This window comes from Oncorhynchus kisutch, linkage group LG2 (genome assembly GCF_002021735.2).
Source record: "Oncorhynchus kisutch isolate 150728-3 linkage group LG2, Okis_V2, whole genome shotgun sequence".
NCBI lineage: Eukaryota > Metazoa > Chordata > Actinopteri > Salmoniformes > Salmonidae > Oncorhynchus > Oncorhynchus kisutch.
Window position 1 is genome coordinate 19,672,682 of NC_034175.2, and position 19,197 is coordinate 19,691,878.

Here is a 19,197-nt window from a genome sequence, read left to right on the forward strand (position 1 = left end):
CTACTCAAACATGAGGCAATGGAGGCATACTGATAATGACCCATAATGCACTACTCTGGAGTTTCTCTTTCATGCTAATGAGTGAACTTCTGGTGAACTCAAGTTAAGTTCAAACTTATTTGCCTCTTGGTACGCAATACTTTCATTTAGTGTGGGTTAGATTAGAGTGATAGGTCGTCTATATAAACTCAGTAACAACAAAAACAGTCCCTTTTTCAGGACCCTGTCTTTCAAAGATCATTTGTAAAAATCCAAATAAACTTCACAGATCTTCATTGTAAAGGGTTTAAACAATTTCCCATGCTTGTTCAATGAACCACAAACAATTAATGAACATGCACCTGTGGAACGGTCGTCAAGACCGTTCTGTGGAACTTGTTCAGTTTGTGGAACTTGTTCAGTTTGTCTCAGTTGTTGAATCTTATGTTCATACAAATATTTACACAAGTTTGCTGAAAATAAACGCAGTTGACAGTGAGAGGATTTTTTGTTGTTGTTGCTGAGTTTATGTATGTTGATACTTTAAAGGGTCCTTATAAGATGAAGTGTTTAAATGCAGACAAAATATGCATTTCTTTGCTGAGTCATGAGCAGCATCAGAGGGAGGTACATCCAACCAGATGAGCAGATGACTGGCATGACCACTAGATGGCAGTGTTATCTTAGAGGTGAATTGACATGTTTCAGTGGATGGATGGTATGACACAGGGGTATTCAACTCTTACCCTATGGAGGTCCAGCGCCTGCTGACTTTCTGTTCTACCACCTGGTATCCCAGGTCTAAATCAGTTCCTGGTTAGAGGGGAACAACGGGGGAAAAAAAGCAATGGTGCTGGCAGCGAGGTCCAGAGTTGAGTTTGAGGGGTATGACAGAACCAACTAGATGAAAACCAGTAAAAATAACAGTATACACAATGTAGATGAACAGAAATGATTAAGTGATCTGGTTGCGTAGACAGTTTGGGTGTCCTCTTACAGTTTGCAGTAAATCAATTAAACCTTTATGGCCCTCTGGGCACATAATGATATTCCTTAAATTAACCTTTGCGTATCATTTTTCAAATATAAAGATTTAGTCTGATAAATTCCCATCTTAATACAAGATTACCAAAATTCTCCAGACATTCAGTATGCCACATTCAGCAGTTTTATCCCAAACCCAACTAGGTCTTAGTGGTAAACCCCATTGGCCACAGCGCTTTAGGCTGAAAGTACATTTATTCAATACTATAACTGCAAGCTGGAAATGAGGATTTTTGACACGCTCTAGTGGTCCACCTCATCCCCTTGGTCATTTAAGATCTATTAACGCTTCCTGTAGTGGACAACATGGAAATGTGGTTGTTGTTTCATAGCCCTCATTATAATGACCCTGTCCTCCCCGGGGCTCCTAGGCTATCATGATGTATAGATCACCCCTGACCGTGAAACTCTATGTAAATACGGCTTTCACAAGCACCATTACCATGATTTGTGAACAGATGGGGCCCACAATAAGGCAGCATAATGCCTATACATTTGATCAACTGTAATGAAAATGTAATAAGCAGATACGACAGATTTTAAACAATAGTTGTGTTTTTTTACCCCCTTGTGCTCCCTAAGAAAATGACATTGTCCATAAGCGCATAGCTACGGGCACTCAGGTCCAGCCTGATCCAACAATGGAGTCCTTATACTGTAGACTGTGAGGGACTGACGTTTTCTGCATTTACCTCTTTACATTCTTTCAGCACTACAAAGGCCAACCTACAAGAGCCCCTCACTTGGGGGCCGATTCAAACCCGAGTTAAGCTTGTGTAAATAACATATAATTCCCTTTTCATACACCTTTAGCTCTATGGGTATTCTGACCTTGTACTTGAGAATAGCATGTTACTCAACCGCTTTTCATTTTGGTTGACGATGAAAGAAATGAAGGTGTGGTGGAGGTGTGTCTATAGAAATGCTGTATTCTGACCTTGACTTAATTCCCTCACAATTACACCACCTTTACACATGATGAAACAATGAATAAGGTCAAGCAACCTGTCGGTTCCAAGTGGAACAACATCTACTTTCTTTTCCCCCGATAGAAATAACACCATTCTCCATGCACTGTAATTTACAAATTGATAAGAGCTAGGTAAATGAGTAAGCCGTTTGGATAAGGGGATTGTAATATATAAATGACCCTAAATAATATACAAGATCAGAGTATTTTAAAATCAACCAACTGGTGGCGGAAAGGAGATAAATGTGTGTATTAAGAGGGTTCTTTCATTAATCCCCATTCTGAACCAATTCTCTCAATATACACTGAATGTACAAAACATTAGGAACACCTGCTCTTTCCATGACAGACTGACCAGGTGAAGGCTATGATCCCTTATTGATATAAATTGTTAAATCCACTAAAATCAGTGTTGATGAAGGGGAGGAGACAGGTTAAAGAAGGATTTTTAAGCCTTGAGACCATCGAGACATTAATCGTGTATGTGTGCCATTCAAAGGGTGAATGGGCAAGACCAAAAAGTGCCTTTGAACGCGGTATGGTAGTAGGTGCCAGGCGCACCGGTTTGAGTGTGTCAAACTGCAACACTGCTGGGTTTTTCACGCTCAAATGTTTCCCGTGTGGATCAAGAATGGTCCACCACCCAAAAGACATCCAGCCAACTTGACACAACTGTGAGAAGAATTGGAGTCATGGGCCAGCATCCCGGTGGAACGCTTGACACCTTATAATGTCCATGCCCTGATGAATTGAAGCTGTTCTGAGGGTAAAAGGAGGTGTAACTCAGTATTAGGAAGGTGTTCCCAATGTTTTGCACACTCTGTGTCTGTCGAGAAAATTCTAATAAAAAAAGGTACACCGTGTTTAACGGGTTTTAGATAAATGTACTGAAAACCCTTTTTAATGAAAACTCCACAAGAAAATACACTGCTCAAAAAAATAAAGAGAACACATCCTGAACACACTACCTGAGCCCCTTGTGTGGGTTGTAGACTCCGTCTCATGCTACCACTAGAGTGAAAGCACCGCCAGCATTCAAAAGTGACCAAAACATCAGCCAGGAAACATAGGAACTGAGAAGTGGTCTGTGGTCACCACCTGCAGAACCACTCCTTTATTGGGGGTGTCTTGCTAATTGCCTATAATTTCCACCTGTTGTCTATTCCATTTGCACAACAGCATGTGAAATGTATTGTCAATCAGTGTTGCTTCCTAAGTGGACAGTTTGATTTCACAGAAGTGTGATTGACTTGGAGTTACATTGTGTTGTTTAAGTGTTCCCTTTATTTTTTGAGCAGTGTATGTTGGCCAGCAAGTGAGAGGGTTTTCAGCAGTTGAATTACATTTATTCAGTTTGTGCAAGGTAGCCACACCTGCAAAGTCTGTTACACACCTGCATACGGGAAGTATGAATACCAACTGCTGAGAAGTGCTTAATAAATCAAAAAAGGAATAGATTTTCTGAGTCTGAATTGAGCCCTTAGAGCTGAACCTGTATAAAACATGTCTCAACTTGTTTTTCTCACTGGCCAATGTCATGTTTAACCATCCATGTGATTATACAGTCTAATGGTACATTTGAGTATTTATGGAATCTAAGACATTGAAGGTTGCACATAAATCTTTACAAGAGACTTCAAAATTGAAAGACCACTGATGAGTGAAATGTGTAGTGTTAGGTAATGATTCGAGTTTAGGAATCAAACATGGCAAAATGCATTGGTTTTCAAAATTCAAAATTCACCTAGAAACAGAAAACACCACAGGTGCACATTAAATATAAATAATTTTATAATATACAAATTGTACAGTCATGAACAGTAGGGATGTGGACATTTCCATGAAAATCGAATACAAAGAATACCTTTGTTTTTACAAACACTGCAGTGCGTGTCGGTAGCCGATGACCAAAGACACTCAACATTCAAAATGGCAGCGCAGGTGATGAAAACAGCAACATCGGAGATGAAACCTAACAATACAATTCCAGAGGCCACGAGCAAGCTAAAGTGACAACATAAAGAGATTGCCATCCTACTGTATCATGTTTCTGTCATTTCTAATCTGTTCATTTCACATCATAACACACAGGAAATGAACCCTGGAACACACATTTTGCACAGCATTATCAAGAACAATTGCACTGCCACTGACTGCTGAGCTTTAGACAATTATGGTTACATAAAGACAGGAAATAGTAAATTACCTTTTTTCATGAGTGGGTTGGAGGCGCTTGTTCTAGACAAGGCTGAGGTTGGTCTACGTTAGTCACAGGTCTCCCTCGTCACGGAAGGGTAAGTAAACAACATTCAGCATAATTTAACTGATGAAGTGACAGATCCTGCTTCACTTTTCTCTCCATATCCTTGCTTTTCAGTATCAGGAAAAAAATGTAGTCTACCCACTCTCCCCAGAGTCTACTTATGTAAAATCTGAGCAAATGTACAAATCACTAATCATCTCTTATCACGAGAAATGAGGGCATGGAGTTCACGACCCCCAGGTAATACAAACGGATACAGGACCTGGTGTCATTTGACCCAACTCTGTGGAGGTTACAGTTGTCCATGTTAATGGGTGTCCAACCGGAATGCTGTAGGTGTTAAAATACAATGATGTAAAGGATGAGATCACCTGATAGTTCCTGGCTGTATTTTTCCACACTTTCCTACCATAATTGAATGTACATTGTACTTGAACAGGCAGTATTGTCGCAGTGTAAAAAAAAAATATATATATACAAAGGAACAAGGATCACAGATATATATATTTTTTTAAAGACTCAAATTGGTATGAACAACAGAAATGATGAACACATAATAAACAATGTATGAATAAGGAAATATGACAGTCCTACGTGATCTTATATCCGGGCAGAAAGCGATTAGTTTAAATCTAAAGAGAAAAAATGACTTGATAAGAAGCCAATGGGGAAATCTGTCTCAGGGTCCAGGTAATCTCTTCACTTATCACAGAGGGGTGTTTTAGAATGCCATTTCTTATTCATATTTGTCCTAGTCTCACAAATATTAAAACTGACAAGTAATTTCTATTATCTCTCTAGCGGTGACCTGCAAAGCTAAATAAAATATGTTGAATAAAACAAGTGCTTATTAAAGCTCATAATAGCCTAACGTGAAGAAAACAATACCACAGATAATATCATAAAATAAAATATATCCTGACTTCATATCAAATCTGCTATTTGACAAGTGGGAAACTCCTTTGTACTCGAACAAGTAGCAGCTGTGGAAAATCCATCAAACATGGTTCAAACATGACCTCTGACCACTTGGCCATTAGTAATGACCTCACGCCCACAGCATGGACCATATGGTGGAAAGAGTTGGCAATGATGACCCCATAGCTACAAATCCCCAATATGCCTAAGGAGGTAGCTAGTTCCAGTATGAGCATTAGAAAGCACACTTCAGCTAGCGTTAGCACGACAGAATACACTGAGCCTAACTTTAAATCAAAAACAGAAACTTCCCCATCAACAACACCGTGTAAAGCTAAATTCCTTACCTCCCGTTCAAATCTAAAACAGAGAACACTGAACTTACCTTCATATTACCTTCAAACACTGATTGTGGCAACCCTCTCAGGCTATCACACTGAAACCACCTTGATATTTGTCAAACTTCTGACATTTGTACTTGACGATTTAGGTCCAGTATCATAATAAGGCTATCCTGGTCAAAGTTTGGAATTCTATACAATACATCTTCCATTGAGATGAACATTTCGGAACAGTCGGTTATTCAGAAAAATACCACATTTAGAAAACGACGACAAGCCTATATTCATCTGTAAACATACAGGTTTCCACAGACTTTGCTTAGCAACTGCAGCACAAGAAAAATCAATCGCTATGAAAATCACAATCCAGATTAAGTGCTATTTGTTATTTTTCGAGGTGAGATTTTCCACTGTCAATAGCCACATAAGTGGCCCCCATTATAAATGTATGACTTGACTGACACCCCGCTGACAGTCCATTAGCCGGTTAATGATTTCTCCACACAGCATCGATGCAGCACCACTTTAAAATGTGAAAGCAACATGACACCTTGAAAGACTACATTATGATTTTGCTATGGTCAGAAATGACACCGTCAAGAGGGGCTTTAAAAGCTTGAGGTGAAATATTAAAGCCAATGTCAATGAAAAATGTCAATTCGAACACAGCTCAATCGTTTAAAAATGATTTGCGCAATCATTTTTGTTTTTCTACTTCCTCTGTGCTCCGTTACCATCTTGAACATCCAGTCAGGGCCCAGCCCATAACCTTACCAAGTACTTTTTAATGACCATTGATTGGAAAAGCTATTCAAATCAAATGTGTTTAAACTCTCAAAGTTGACTCAACATTTCCAAGTTTGGTTCTCATCACATTTCACTTCCACTCAACCCACACACATTCAATGGAGATTTACTCCATTATCAAACACTTTACCTGGCTTGGATATTGACACATACGGAATGCAAGGTGAATGTATCATGCCTACCATAAGAATCAGAGTGATTATCAGAATCATCTGTAGTACTTTACATTACGGGCTAAAAGTAAATCAAGTTCCATTCACCTTGCATTGGATTGCCTGTCGCAACAACAGCCACTACATTTCCCACAGTGCTCCTCATCTAAACCCATGTGACATACAGTAACTGTACCACTATGGTACTGTACAAATAAGGACAAGCGAGTTTGCCTGGTTAAAAAGTCTGTGTTTCTTCAGACCCAAGCTCCATTGGTCCCATCAACTTGTCCATTATATCCAGCGACTCTCGTACATTAGTCTCTTCCGCATCATTCTCAGTTATGTACATTCACTATGTGTAGGTATAGAATCAGTCTGAGGCTGTGAGAGAGACTGGTGCGTGTCCATCTGTGGTAGAGATGTGTCCGTTGTGGAGAGATGCTGGTAGGAGGATGGTGCTGCAATATAGGCTGTTCAATGGTGACTTTGTGGAGCCCCTATCTCAGGTTATGACGTTTGGTAGGTACATGAATGATGGGTAGGAGAACCCTTAGGTGTGATGTCTGAAGAGGTTTACACATTAGACCTTTGACTCTCTTCAGGGCATCGATTGATCAATTTGACCTGTCCATCCTCCTTTACTACCTTTTGCACCTCCTCCTGCACTACATGTTCTTCCTGGTCAGGTGGGTCTTGTTGCATGGCAACATTCCCCGTTTCTCCATTCTCTTCCCCTCCATTTGTCTCTTCCTTAGTCTCAACCCCATGTTCCTTCACTTCCATTCCAGCTCCTCCCCCTTTCTCCTCTTTCTGCCCTTGTTCTTTGGTCTCCACCTCCACCTCTGAACCCTTGGTAGTTTCGGTTTCATCATCAATTGCCAGCACATTTTCTCTCTCTCCCCATCTTTCCTGCTCAGTCTCTGCCCCCGCTCCTTCTCCCTCCTCCACTCTCCCCTCTTTGTCACTCTTGTCATCTTTTCCTGCAGCTCCATCTCTCTCCTTCCCAGTTTCTACCCCTTCCTCAGTTTCTGCCTCAACCTTTTCCTCTTCCTCCACTTCACAGGGAGCCTCCGCCTCTTTACACACAGCCTCCGCCTCTTTACACACAGCCTCCGCCTCTTTACACACAGCCTCCGCCTCTTTCACTACCTCCTCTTCGCTCCCCTTGTTTCCCTTCACGTTCCTGCTCTCTTTGACCACCTTTTCCCCGTCTTCAAGAACCTTGGACTCTTCCAGATCTTTCTCTGCTGCCGATTGCTTGTTTTTCTTCTTCTTCTTCTTGTTTTTTGACGCGTCTTTAACAGAGTTCTTGTTGGACTTGCTTTTGAATATCAGTTTCTGAAAGACAGGATGTTTGTGTAAGAACGTTTCTAAACTGCTGTTCTATTGGCCATATTACAGACGGACAGACAGACCGTTGGAAATGGACATAATAGCAAACAAGGAAAGAACAAATTAAAATGATTCTCATTGTGGGGAATGAAATGGTAATTTCAAGGGAATTGATTGGTGCATTCAGGGGTACAGACCAAACAAGAAAATATGGCTGCTAATATTTCTGAGATTGCCTCCATTGACCCTCTTTTAGCTGAGACTTACAGTATATGGAGGTAAATAGCATGTTAGCACACAAACATCCGCATTATCGTTCTCTGCTCGTCTCTGCAGGGTTATTGTCCATCAGTTTGGTTGCCAATGGTGACCAGAGTTTAAATTCAGGTCACAGGCAATATCAGCATTTGATTCATTCTAGATTTAACCTCTAGGTTAAATCTAGAGGTTATATCAGTACTATCTAGGGTCAAATGGAAAGTACTTTCTCAACATGCATTGCCGTAGTTACCACAGAATGGCTCATATCTCAAGAAGAAAGGGGTTTATTCACATTTGACCGGCAGTGTGCACATTTATCTATGTGAAAACAAAAACAAGTGTGGTATGGGCCCGGGGTGGTGAGTGATGATGTTGGCCTTGCAGCGCTACTCTGGCCAGTGAACAAACTGCGAGCCGACCCACATGTGACAAGACAAACACTGAGAGGAATGAGAGGTCACACACCTTGGAGTCCCCCCTCTTGCGGGGAAGGACAGGTCTCTGAAGAAAAACGACCTGCTTGGTAGCCAAACTTCCATCACTAGTGTAGATAGGGAGATGGAGAGATAGGGAGATGGAGAGATAGGGAGATGGAGAGATAACAGGCAGAGGTGAATATGGATAGAGGGAGGTAGAGAGAATATAATTAGAACTGAAATACAAATAACTTTGGAAACCATAACCATTTTCTTGATTGTTACTTTATTTGTAGAGGACAATGCCTGTACCATCGATAAAGAAATCCATGTCACACAAATCACATTGCCACAAGCGCTTTCAGAAATACTTGGGGTCATTTCAGAGCAAGGAAGAGAGGAATGGAAAATGCAGTTTTGTATTATACTGCTAAAGTTCCACATGAAGGGGAGCGATCCACACTCCAGGGTAGACCTTATAATGGTTTGTGTGACTAGTATGGTCAGCCCTGATGCTATACTAATAGCTGACATCTACCACAGAGAGAAGTGAGTTACATAGCAGTGGTCAACCTCGATCATTCTGATTTCTTCCCTTTCTGTCCTCTTATTAATACGAGAAACCAAAAAGGAATTTGGAGCAATGATGTATGTCCACGTGAATATGTTCTATGCTTAGGAGAGAGCTCAGACACCAAGAGAAAGAGACCATGTTTACTGGCTTCCCCAAAACATGTTTGCCCTCAAACTTCTCCAAAATAATCCCTGTCCATGCATATGTCACATTCTGTGTTAATTCATGGATAATCCATACAGTACAGACGACAGACGGATTAATCCTCCGAGGAGATTCTGTCATCAGTGGGCTTCCGGTCTCTCGTGCTTGCTCTCTCTCCTGTTCGTCTCTCGTCGTTCCATCTCACTCGCATTAACCTTCACTCTGCTTCTCTCCTTCATCTCTCCATCCGACACGCACGTATCGACTCGGTTTCCTACTTTAGCCTGCTGCCTCTAATTATCTGTCTGCTTCACTTTACTTCTCTGCCTCTTCCTCTTGTATGAGCTTCATGTAGGCTTTCTCTATCCTTTCCCTTTCCCCTTCACTCTTTTGTATATCCCCTGATCTCCCTCTCCAGATGGCTCCCTCTGTCACTTCCCCCCTCGGAATCCCTCACCCATTAAAATAGATGTACTCTTATACACACGGGGAAGAATCAGCTTTGAGTTAAGATTGATCCTTAACTTGGCATATGAAGAACAACGGAAAGGTATGATAGGGTGACAACGGTATAGAGCTGGCTGCAAATCTTCCCCAACATGAAATGGGCTCCCAGATCTCCTGTAGAGGCTTACTATCTAAAACACCCCCATTTCCCATCCCTCCCTCCCTCCTTACCCGGCATTTCCAATAACCTATTTTCCAGGCTGTCAGATTGCCGGACAGCTTCCTGCTGAACGAAAGCGGAAAAGCCAACCTGAGTCCTCAGAAAAAGCCCAAGCCCGTTAAAGTAGAACGGAGCAGATCAGTTTGAAAATTACAGGCCCCTTGCTGCTACAGTCCTCTCATAGCCGTCTGTGTCTTGCTGCTACAGTCCTCTCATAGCCGTCTGTGTCTTGCTGCTACAGTCCTCTCATAGCTGTCTGTGTCTTGCTGCTACAGTCCTCTCATAGCCGTCTGTGTCTTGCTGCTACAGTCCTCTCATAGCCGTCTGTGTCTTGCTGCTACAGTCCTCTCATAGCCGTCTGTGTCTTGCTGCTACAGTCCTCTCATAGCCGTCTGTGTCTTGCTGCTACAGTCCTCTCATAGCCGTCTGTGTCTTGCTGCTACAGTCCTCTCATAGCCGTCTGTGTCTTGCTGCTAAAGTCCTCTCATAGCCGTCTGTGTCTTGCTGCTACAGTCCTCTCATAGCCGTCTGTGTCTTGCTGCTACAGTCCTCTCATAGCCGTCTGTGTCTTGCTGCTACAGTCCTCTCATAGCCGTCTGTGTCTTGCTGCTACAGTCCTCTCATAGCCGTCTGTGTCTTGCTGCTACAGTCCTCTCATAGCCGTCTGTGTCTTGCTGCTACAGTCCTCTCATAGCCGTCTGTGTCTTGCTGCTACAGTCCTCTCATAGCCGTCTGTGTCTTGCTGCTACAGTCCTCTCATAGCCGTCTGTGTCTTGCTGCTACAGTCCTCTCATAGCCGTCTGTGTCTTGCTGCTACAGTCCTCTCATAGCCGTCTGTGTCTTGCTGCTACAGTCCTCTCATAGCCGTCTGTGTCTTGCTGCTACAGTCCTCTCATAGCCGTCTGTGTCTTGCTGCTAAAGTCCTCTCATAGCCGTCTGTGTCTTGCTGCTACAGTCCTCTCATAGCCGTCTGTGTCTTGCTGCTACAGTCCTCTCATAGCCGTCTGTGTCTTGCTGCTACAGTCCTCTCATAGCCGTCTGTGTCTTGCTGCTACAGTCCTCTCATAGCCGTCTGTCTTGCTGCTACAGTCCTCTCATAGCCGTCTGTGTCTTGCTGCTACAGTCCTCTCATAGCCGTCTGTGTCTTGCTGCTACAGTCCTCTCATAGCCGTCTGTGTCTTGCTGCTACAGTCCTCTCATAGCCGTCTGTGTCTTGCTGCTACAGTCCTCTCATAGCTGTCTATGTCTGCAGTACTGGAATAGAAACTTCATATACCAGCAACACAACTTTCTTTGGTACAGTGATAGGGAACATGGTGTATCATGTTTAGTGGTTACCTGTGGTAATGTTAAGCATTTCTTATAATGGTATTATGAAGCACTTATCTATTAACAATGTCCAAACTTCAGATTTACACCAAACGTAACATGTTCCATGTGGCAGAAATATACTGTACATTACCACGTGCACCTTCACATTCATGTTACGTTGATCAAAGAAGCCTTGAGTCCCGGTGGATGTTCACTTCAGATGCTAACTAGTGTGTAAGTAGGTCTATGCATAACAGACTCCGTGTAGACTGCTTCAGAGGAAGTGCACTTTGCTCATCCTCAAGACAGTATCCCAACGTGCATTAGCTTTAATATAGTTGTGAAAATGGAAGGGTCAACATAATACAAGTGTAATGACTAAGCTAATCCGTAATGGGTCAACAGCTATCGTTGCTGTGCACAAAGAGACGAGCGTTTCAGAGATGGAGAGAAATGAGCGTTGCTGTGTTGTATCTAGGCCGGCCCTCTGATTAATTAGCCATGTTGCGCTGTTGTGTTGATGCATTTTGAGAGAGAGAGCGATAAAAGAGTGATGAAAAAACAAGGGAGGAAAATAGAGCGGTAATTAATCAGCTATGCTCCGGAACGGTCACAAACATAACCCCCAGAGACAAGGGCACGCATGGTAAACCTAGAACTGCAACCGTGTTGAGCTCTAAGCATATACTTGGAGTCTTCATAAGCATGACACCACACATTTCATGACTCCGACTACTAGCGGCAATCCGTAGTTGAAACAATAACAAAGTGTTCTCCCCACCACTATTTCAGTCAAAAGCAGGGGGATGGCGCTGGAGAAATGTTACCACTCAAATTCTATGGATGCAAGGACTGACCATCCATGATAGGAAAATGATAGTTTTAAACATGTTTTTAGGCTATACAGTGTTCCATTTCCATTTCTTTACAAACATTGGAGGAAAACAAGCTTGTATTTTGGGTTCTGATGTGGCACAACAGTTGAACTAAACTCACAAGACATTTATTGTAATGTTTTATTCTTAAAGGATCAACTCAATGGGTACATATTGGATTGGACGTGTTCTGACGTGGGATAATGATGAGTGCCTGTGACTGTGTAAAGTGGGGTTTCAGGTGGGAGACTTGGAAGTCATGTTGTGGTTGCTGATAGATGACTGAGCTGTTGACTGCTAGCGAAAGTGTGCGTGCATAGTTCTCATATAAGATGAATGAGTCAACAGCGGCTGAGCAGAAGAACCATTACGTTTCTATGAAGGGATTTTCAAGTTACGCTCATTTGTGGGTTTAAACTGTCTCGCACCACACGCTGTTACATATGAACCCGCCAATTGGGGGGGGGGGGGGGGGGGGGGGGGGTTAGTATTTTCGTTGAACAACCTGTTGAGTTCTTCTGACTGATTGAGCTGTTAATTGACCAGTGATATGGGCTGACCATCGCTTTGTCTAAGGTGGGTGCTCTTTGAAATCAAAGAGAAGGCAGTTTAATCTCCAGAGGGTTAATCAGGTTGACCAATCGATACCAGAGTTAGGTAACCAGGAGATATGGTGGTTATTCAGGCCCTAACTCAATATTAGTGAGAGTGTGTTTTGGAAAGCGAAAGTAGTTACCTGTTGGTCTTGATGATGGGTGTAGGCAGCACACACGTGAGTCTCCAACCGTACATGGCAAGAGACTGGAGCAGGGGAACATAGTCTGTCTTCACCTGCAGGCCCTAAAGAGAGAATACAAACACATTCATATTACATACTACTATACACATAGTGTTTGCATACACGTACGCTCAAGCACAGAGTAGGGCTGGTACAATTATCGTATAATCGACAATGCATATTAATTTTAAGAGAAGGGGGGATTCAACTTCATACTCAAGTAGATATAAATGACCCAATAGCAGTTTTTCATTTTTACATGAAGTGGGTAAAGTCATTTTACGAGCAGAACGGCACCGTTGGGAGAAGCTTCATTTCCAAAAGTTCCAAGAGGTCTAAACTATTTGTTTTTGAGAGAGGGGTGCTACCAAAGCTGGGTTGTATTCATTATGTTAGCTATAATTCAGAGATGCATTATGAAGCTTCAAAACATTTGAACAAAAATGACAATTATGACACTAAGCGTGTCCATTTGCGTGACAAGTAATCGTTACCCTATGTTCCATAATTGTCACATCGAACGAAAGCACACACACACACACACACACACACACACACACACACACACACACACACACACACACACACACACACACACACACACACACACACACACACACACACACACACACACACACACACACAAAAACATAAACCATTAAAACCCTATCAAAAGAGCCACGACTACCCAAGCTCTTGACAACTGATGATGAACTATGTATGATGCATACCAAAATACATGCATTTCTGTTAGATTGATTGCTGGTATGACAGTGTAGTGCACTTGGGATTTGGGTTAAAGACACACGCTCATCACACGCACACGTGCGCTAACGCTTCTGCTCACACAAGAAGCGTATGTGGTTTTCCATCTCTTCTGCATCTGCCCTCACTGACAAACCACAGCATGTGTCAGACATGAAAAGACACGCCTACAACATATGCATACACACATTGTAGTGCTATAGGGGCATCTACAGTACAGGCCGAGGGCAGTGGGTCCCAATCCAACAGATGGACAAAACAACTAGAACCACAAACAAGTCTTAAGCCACAAGCCAGCGAGAATTGGCCAGGACCCATTGTTCGAGAAACACTGCAGTAGGGTAGAGAGGGCTCTGTTGAAACTGTTATTTACATTGGCATTTGCCTTCCCAGCATCCCTCAGAAAATCCAGAGCTGTGAGAGCTGTGTTTTAGGGTTTGTGTTGGAACCTCTGCCAGAAATGGTCACTTTCTCAAAGCCATAAAAGCAAAGTAAATTGGGAAATAAGTTTTGTTTAATGGCCCTCTTCTTTCCTAAGCGTAACTGAGACTCGACAGAGTCAATAATTTTTCTGGCAGATTCCCTCCCCCTGATCTCACCATGGTCACCTTGCTGCATCAGCACATAAGAAATGGAACCCGGCGCCTTAGCAGTAACTCTGTGTTCTGATTTGTGTGTTAAATATAATCTATATATAAAAATAGAGCCATAGGGTGGTAAATATTTGAAAACAGAACAGTGTTATAGAGTAAAACTAGCAGGGTGGGGTTGAGTTCAACTCTTGTGATCAAAGTTCACTAAGATTTGGATGAAAGAAAACAGAGCTCCATTGTTTTGAGGTAATTCTCCACCGTTTCTATTTGAGAAGACATGACAGCTCCCTTTTTGCAATAAGTCTAATTCTACCTTAATGTTTTTACAGGCCATAGTCTGGTCTATCAGCCCAGGGAAATGATCTAGGCTACTCCTCTAGACTTCTAGCTATCACATTGGCTTTGGACGGGGCTGCACTTCTTCCACCACAATCTCATATTTGTATGGATAATGAACAGGGTATCCTGAAACGAGGCCTAAAAGTCCCTACTCTGTCAATCATTGAGAGATTGAGAACATTTTTGAAAACCAAAAGCTGTAATGAAGACTAATCACATCATATACAGTATAATAATAATAATAAATCATCAACAGTCTCAATAGAATGTCAACATTTTGACATTTAACCATTGTAGTTAGCCTATACGTCAACCAAGCGGACGTATTAGTCACATATTTCGGTGAGCAAAATTCTCTGGGAACTCCCTCATCCACAAGCCATCAGCATAATTTTCACATCCCTCATCAAACTAGTCTGACCATAGGAGTGGACTCATGCCGCACCGGCTGCTACATGACTATCGACATGCCTTTGTTAACTTTTGACCGGTATGTGTTCAAATAAATAGCCAAATAACAAGCAATATCTATGCTTAGATAACTTTTTAAAGAACATGTAAGTTCTTACTAATTTCCTCAAAGACCCATTGGTGTCAAATCGGAGGGCCTGTTGTCCGGACCTCTGGCAGTCTGTATGGGGGTGCCACAGGGTTCAATTCTCGGGCCGACTCTTTTCACTGTATATATCAATGATGTCGCTCTTGCTGCTGGTGATTCTCTGATCCACCACTACGCAGACGACACCATTCTGTATACATCTGGACCTTCTTTGGACACTGTGCTAACAAACCTCCAAATGAGCTTCAATGGCATACAACACTCCTTCCGTGGCCTCCAACTGCTTTTAAATTCTAGTAAAACTAAGTGTTCGCTCTTCAACCAATTGCTGCCAGTATCCTCCCGCCCGACTAGCATCACTACTCTGGACGGTTCTGACCGAAAATATGTGGACAACTACAAATACCAAGGTGTCTGGTTAGACTGTAAACTCTCCTTCCAGACTCACATTAAGCATCTCCAATCCAAAATTAAATCTAGAATCGGCTTCCTATTTCGCAACAAAGCCTCCTTCACTCCTGCCGCCAAACATATCCTCGTAAAACGGACTATTCTACCGATCCTTGACATTGGCGATGTCATTTACAAAATAGCCCCCAACACTCTACTCAGCAACCTGGATGTAGTCTATCACAGTGCCATCCGTTTTATCACCAAAGCCCCGTTTACTACCCACCACTGCGACCTCTATGCTCTCGTTGGCTGGCCCTCACTACATATCTGTCGCCAAACCCACTGGCTCCAGGTCATCTATAAGTCCTTGCTAGGTAAAGCCCTGCCTTATCTCAGCTCACTGGTCACCTTAGCAACACCCACCCGTAATGCACACTCCAGCAGATATATTGCACTGGTCATCCCCAAAGCCAACACTTCCTTTGGCCGCCTTTCCTTCTAGTTCTCTGCTGCCAATGACTGGAAAGAATTGAAAAAATTTCTGAAGCTTATATCTCCCTCTCTAACTTTAAGCATCAACTGTCAGAGCAGCTTAACAATCACTGTACCTGTACACAGCCAATCTGTAAATAGCACACCCGACTACCTCATCCCCATATTATTACTTCCTGGGGTGCAAAAGAGCAAGAAGGTATCTCTACTTGCACATCATCTGCACATATATCACTCCAGTATTAATTCAAAATTGTAATTATTTTCACCTATATGGCCTATTTATTGTCTACCTCCCTACTCTTCTACATTTGCACACACTGTACATTGATCTTTCTATTTTTCTTTTCTTTTGTGTTATTGACTGTACATTTGTTTATGTGTAACTCTGTTGTTGTTTTTGTCGCACTGCTTTGCTTTATCTTGGCCAGGTCGCAGTTGTAAATGAGAACTTGTTCTCAACTGGCCTACCTGGTTAAATAAAGGTTAAATAAAAAAATGAAGTGAGAAAGTCTCATCTCCAAAACAGACACTTTTCAGGAAATGGAAAAACCTGCCATATTTTCTCATTAATGAACACAACATTATGAAACTTCAGAAGCTATTTTGAATACATGTTCTTGGTCCTAGAGTCATGAAATGTTCAGAATTCATTGAGGGAAGTTACTGCTTTCAATACATGTAAAATAAAAAAGTGCAGAATTGTAGGTAGGAGCTATTCATCCGACAGCGATATATCATTCGTCATATCATCGTCTATTTTGGCTATTCAACATTTTGCAACACCCACTGCATGCTAATTGGCTGCTCAAATCGGGCAGCACCAATAGGATTGATGGCATATTTCAGCTCATTACATCAATTAAGTCAAACTTAGTACCATGACAGACAAATGTTGGGAGAACTAGAGTCTAGACTACGAGTTAACATGAGAGGCCCTCTGACTGATGACACCTGCTTCAGTCAGCTGATACTAGGCATCCTTTATGGTTAGCTCTAGTCTGGCAGCTTAGTCTCCTATTCAAGTCTCCTATTCAGAGGACCCCCACATTTTTTTGTGTCTTATTGGTCAAGGTCTCGCCAAATACTTATCACCACATCTCGTTCAGCCTATCAGCAGCCTTAATTTCCGGGACTTCAGTTTCAGTTGGTCTATGACCCCAGCACGTTGTGTCGTCAGAAACGTGCTTAACCCATCCTGATGAGCACTTCTATAGTTTTCCCTCCTGCGGACTGAATCTCTGTATGTCTGATGTTTAATTGTGCGTGCATCTAAACATAAGTGCCCTGAAATCTGTGTCATGTTATGTGGAGCTAAGTTTTGTGGTTTATTGTGTACAAATACCATGTGTTGAGCTTGTTAGCTAGCTCGTTACTAGCTTTACTCAGTTATCTGAACCATGAGTTCAGATACCACACATTCACACACACACGTCTCCTTCCATTAAACTCCCCCTAACCTGGACATCCGCCTCATCCTCCTGACTGGATATTCTGTAGTGATTGCTACCGGCCTTAAGCCAGCACCTAAGATTTCTTATTACATTCATGGTCCTTTGATTCTCTACAACCCATTTTTCAACATCCACCCACGTACACAGCCACACAGTGTCTGAAATGCACTCTCCATTCACTCTCCTTTATGCTATGTTGTTGGACTTTAATCCTTTTAATGACATAATTTAGTTTCTGGTGACTGAAGTAGTGCTCTTCAAAGCTCAGGCATCTATACAATTGCTGGGAACGAATTACAACAATGTCAATGCTGTTAACTGGTGCCTCAAGCACACAGTACTGTTACCGGTAGAGTTCTATGTATAATGTCTCTCCGGATAATGGCCATGCACTTTTGGGTTAAATGTAACATAGCCTGTGAGAAACTGCGGTAACACTGGGAAAACATGATGCCCTTGTCGTCCAATGTAATGGAGGAAGGCATTTAGTATGTTTTTTTGTTGTTGTAGTAAGGCATCTTAATGAGCATTTAGAAAACCATGATTGAGTGTTAAACAGTTCATCATGTTAAGTCCTATATATACGTTTCACACACAGACATATTATGAATAGATGCAGTGAAGGGGTCAAAGGAACTCTGGAAATGCCATGGAAACGCGTGGGGGAAAGACACTGTTGTGGAAAGATTCCGAATCTCCTCATTTCCCCCCAGCAAAATTAGCATACATTTAGGCTATTGTTTATATGTGTATTTCACACTATGTTGACGTAAAAATTGGTGTATAATGGTTGTATGGATGTCAACCCCAATACATGTTCATGTCATCGTCACCAACGACTTTGACTGCCACCACCTATTTCTGTATGGTACTGTAGCTATTATACCAGCTTATACAAACAGGAGTTAGCATTAAGCGGTCACTTCTTCTAAACCTGAAGAGGAATAACTTCTAAATGTTATGCAGCCAAATATATCCAAATCAGACTTTAGTAACCACATTGTGGTCCTGTTACAATCACGACGGATTTGACGAATATCCACTTTGTTAGATTATTTGAAGGTGCACCAATCCGGAATCATTCTATCCCCCATGGTCTGAGTTCCATTGACCTCTACCGCATCTATGCTATATGAAGTTGCCAAGAATGTGTTTATGACACATATTATATAACGTGTGGGTCTAAACCTGAATGCTGATTGGTTAAAACTGCATTCCAGCCGGTGTCTATTTCACATGTTACCACCGGCTAACTCTATGACGTTAAAACGCCTATTTATTCTGTTCCATCTGACTGAGAAATCCACTGTCTCATCAGCCCAGCCAGGCAATTTATAAACTTGATCTCTACTATGAAAAAAGCATCTAGACATTATCTCACATTTCTTTTAGACTAACATTTAGTTGTCAACAGCAGATATTTGTATAAACTTCCTGTTTGTCTCCGACATTGTTTCAATGTTCAAGTTTGATCTCCAGCTGTCGCATTGTAAAGAACTTGTCGGAATGAGACAGTCATGCAGATTTTCAGCCAGTCAATCACGAATCAGCATCCTTTTTATGGATATATACAAAGAAAGGTCATTAGAAAACAGGTCAAAATAAATAAAGTGCAGCTCGTTTGCAGTCTTCCGTTTGAAGTGATTGTGTTAGCTGTGTTGTTGGCTAGCTCCTCTGAACAATAGTGTCCTGATCGTGCCTTATTAGCTCATTCTTATGGATGTATACAAATAAATGTAACTAGAGAACAGCTTAAACAAGTGAAAA

The 19,197-nt window shown here is 42.0% G+C and overlaps 1 protein-coding gene across 1 annotated transcript in view; it reads right to left on the minus strand.

Moving 5' to 3' along the window:
- Nucleotides 1-3,762: 3,762 nt before the first annotated feature.
- Nucleotides 3,763-19,197, minus strand: part of LOC109908939 (raftlin-like) — a 55,962-nt gene continuing 40,527 nt past the window's right edge. The window contains exons 8-10 of the mRNA XM_031790098.1: nucleotides 12,794-12,897; nucleotides 8,536-8,611; nucleotides 3,763-7,815 (exon numbers count right to left, since the gene is read on the minus strand). Coding sequence (XP_031645958.1) covers nucleotides 7,051-7,815; nucleotides 8,536-8,611; nucleotides 12,794-12,897 — 945 coding nt within the window. The 3' untranslated portion in view covers nucleotides 3,763-7,050. The remainder of the gene's footprint in view (nucleotides 7,816-8,535; nucleotides 8,612-12,793; nucleotides 12,898-19,197) is intronic.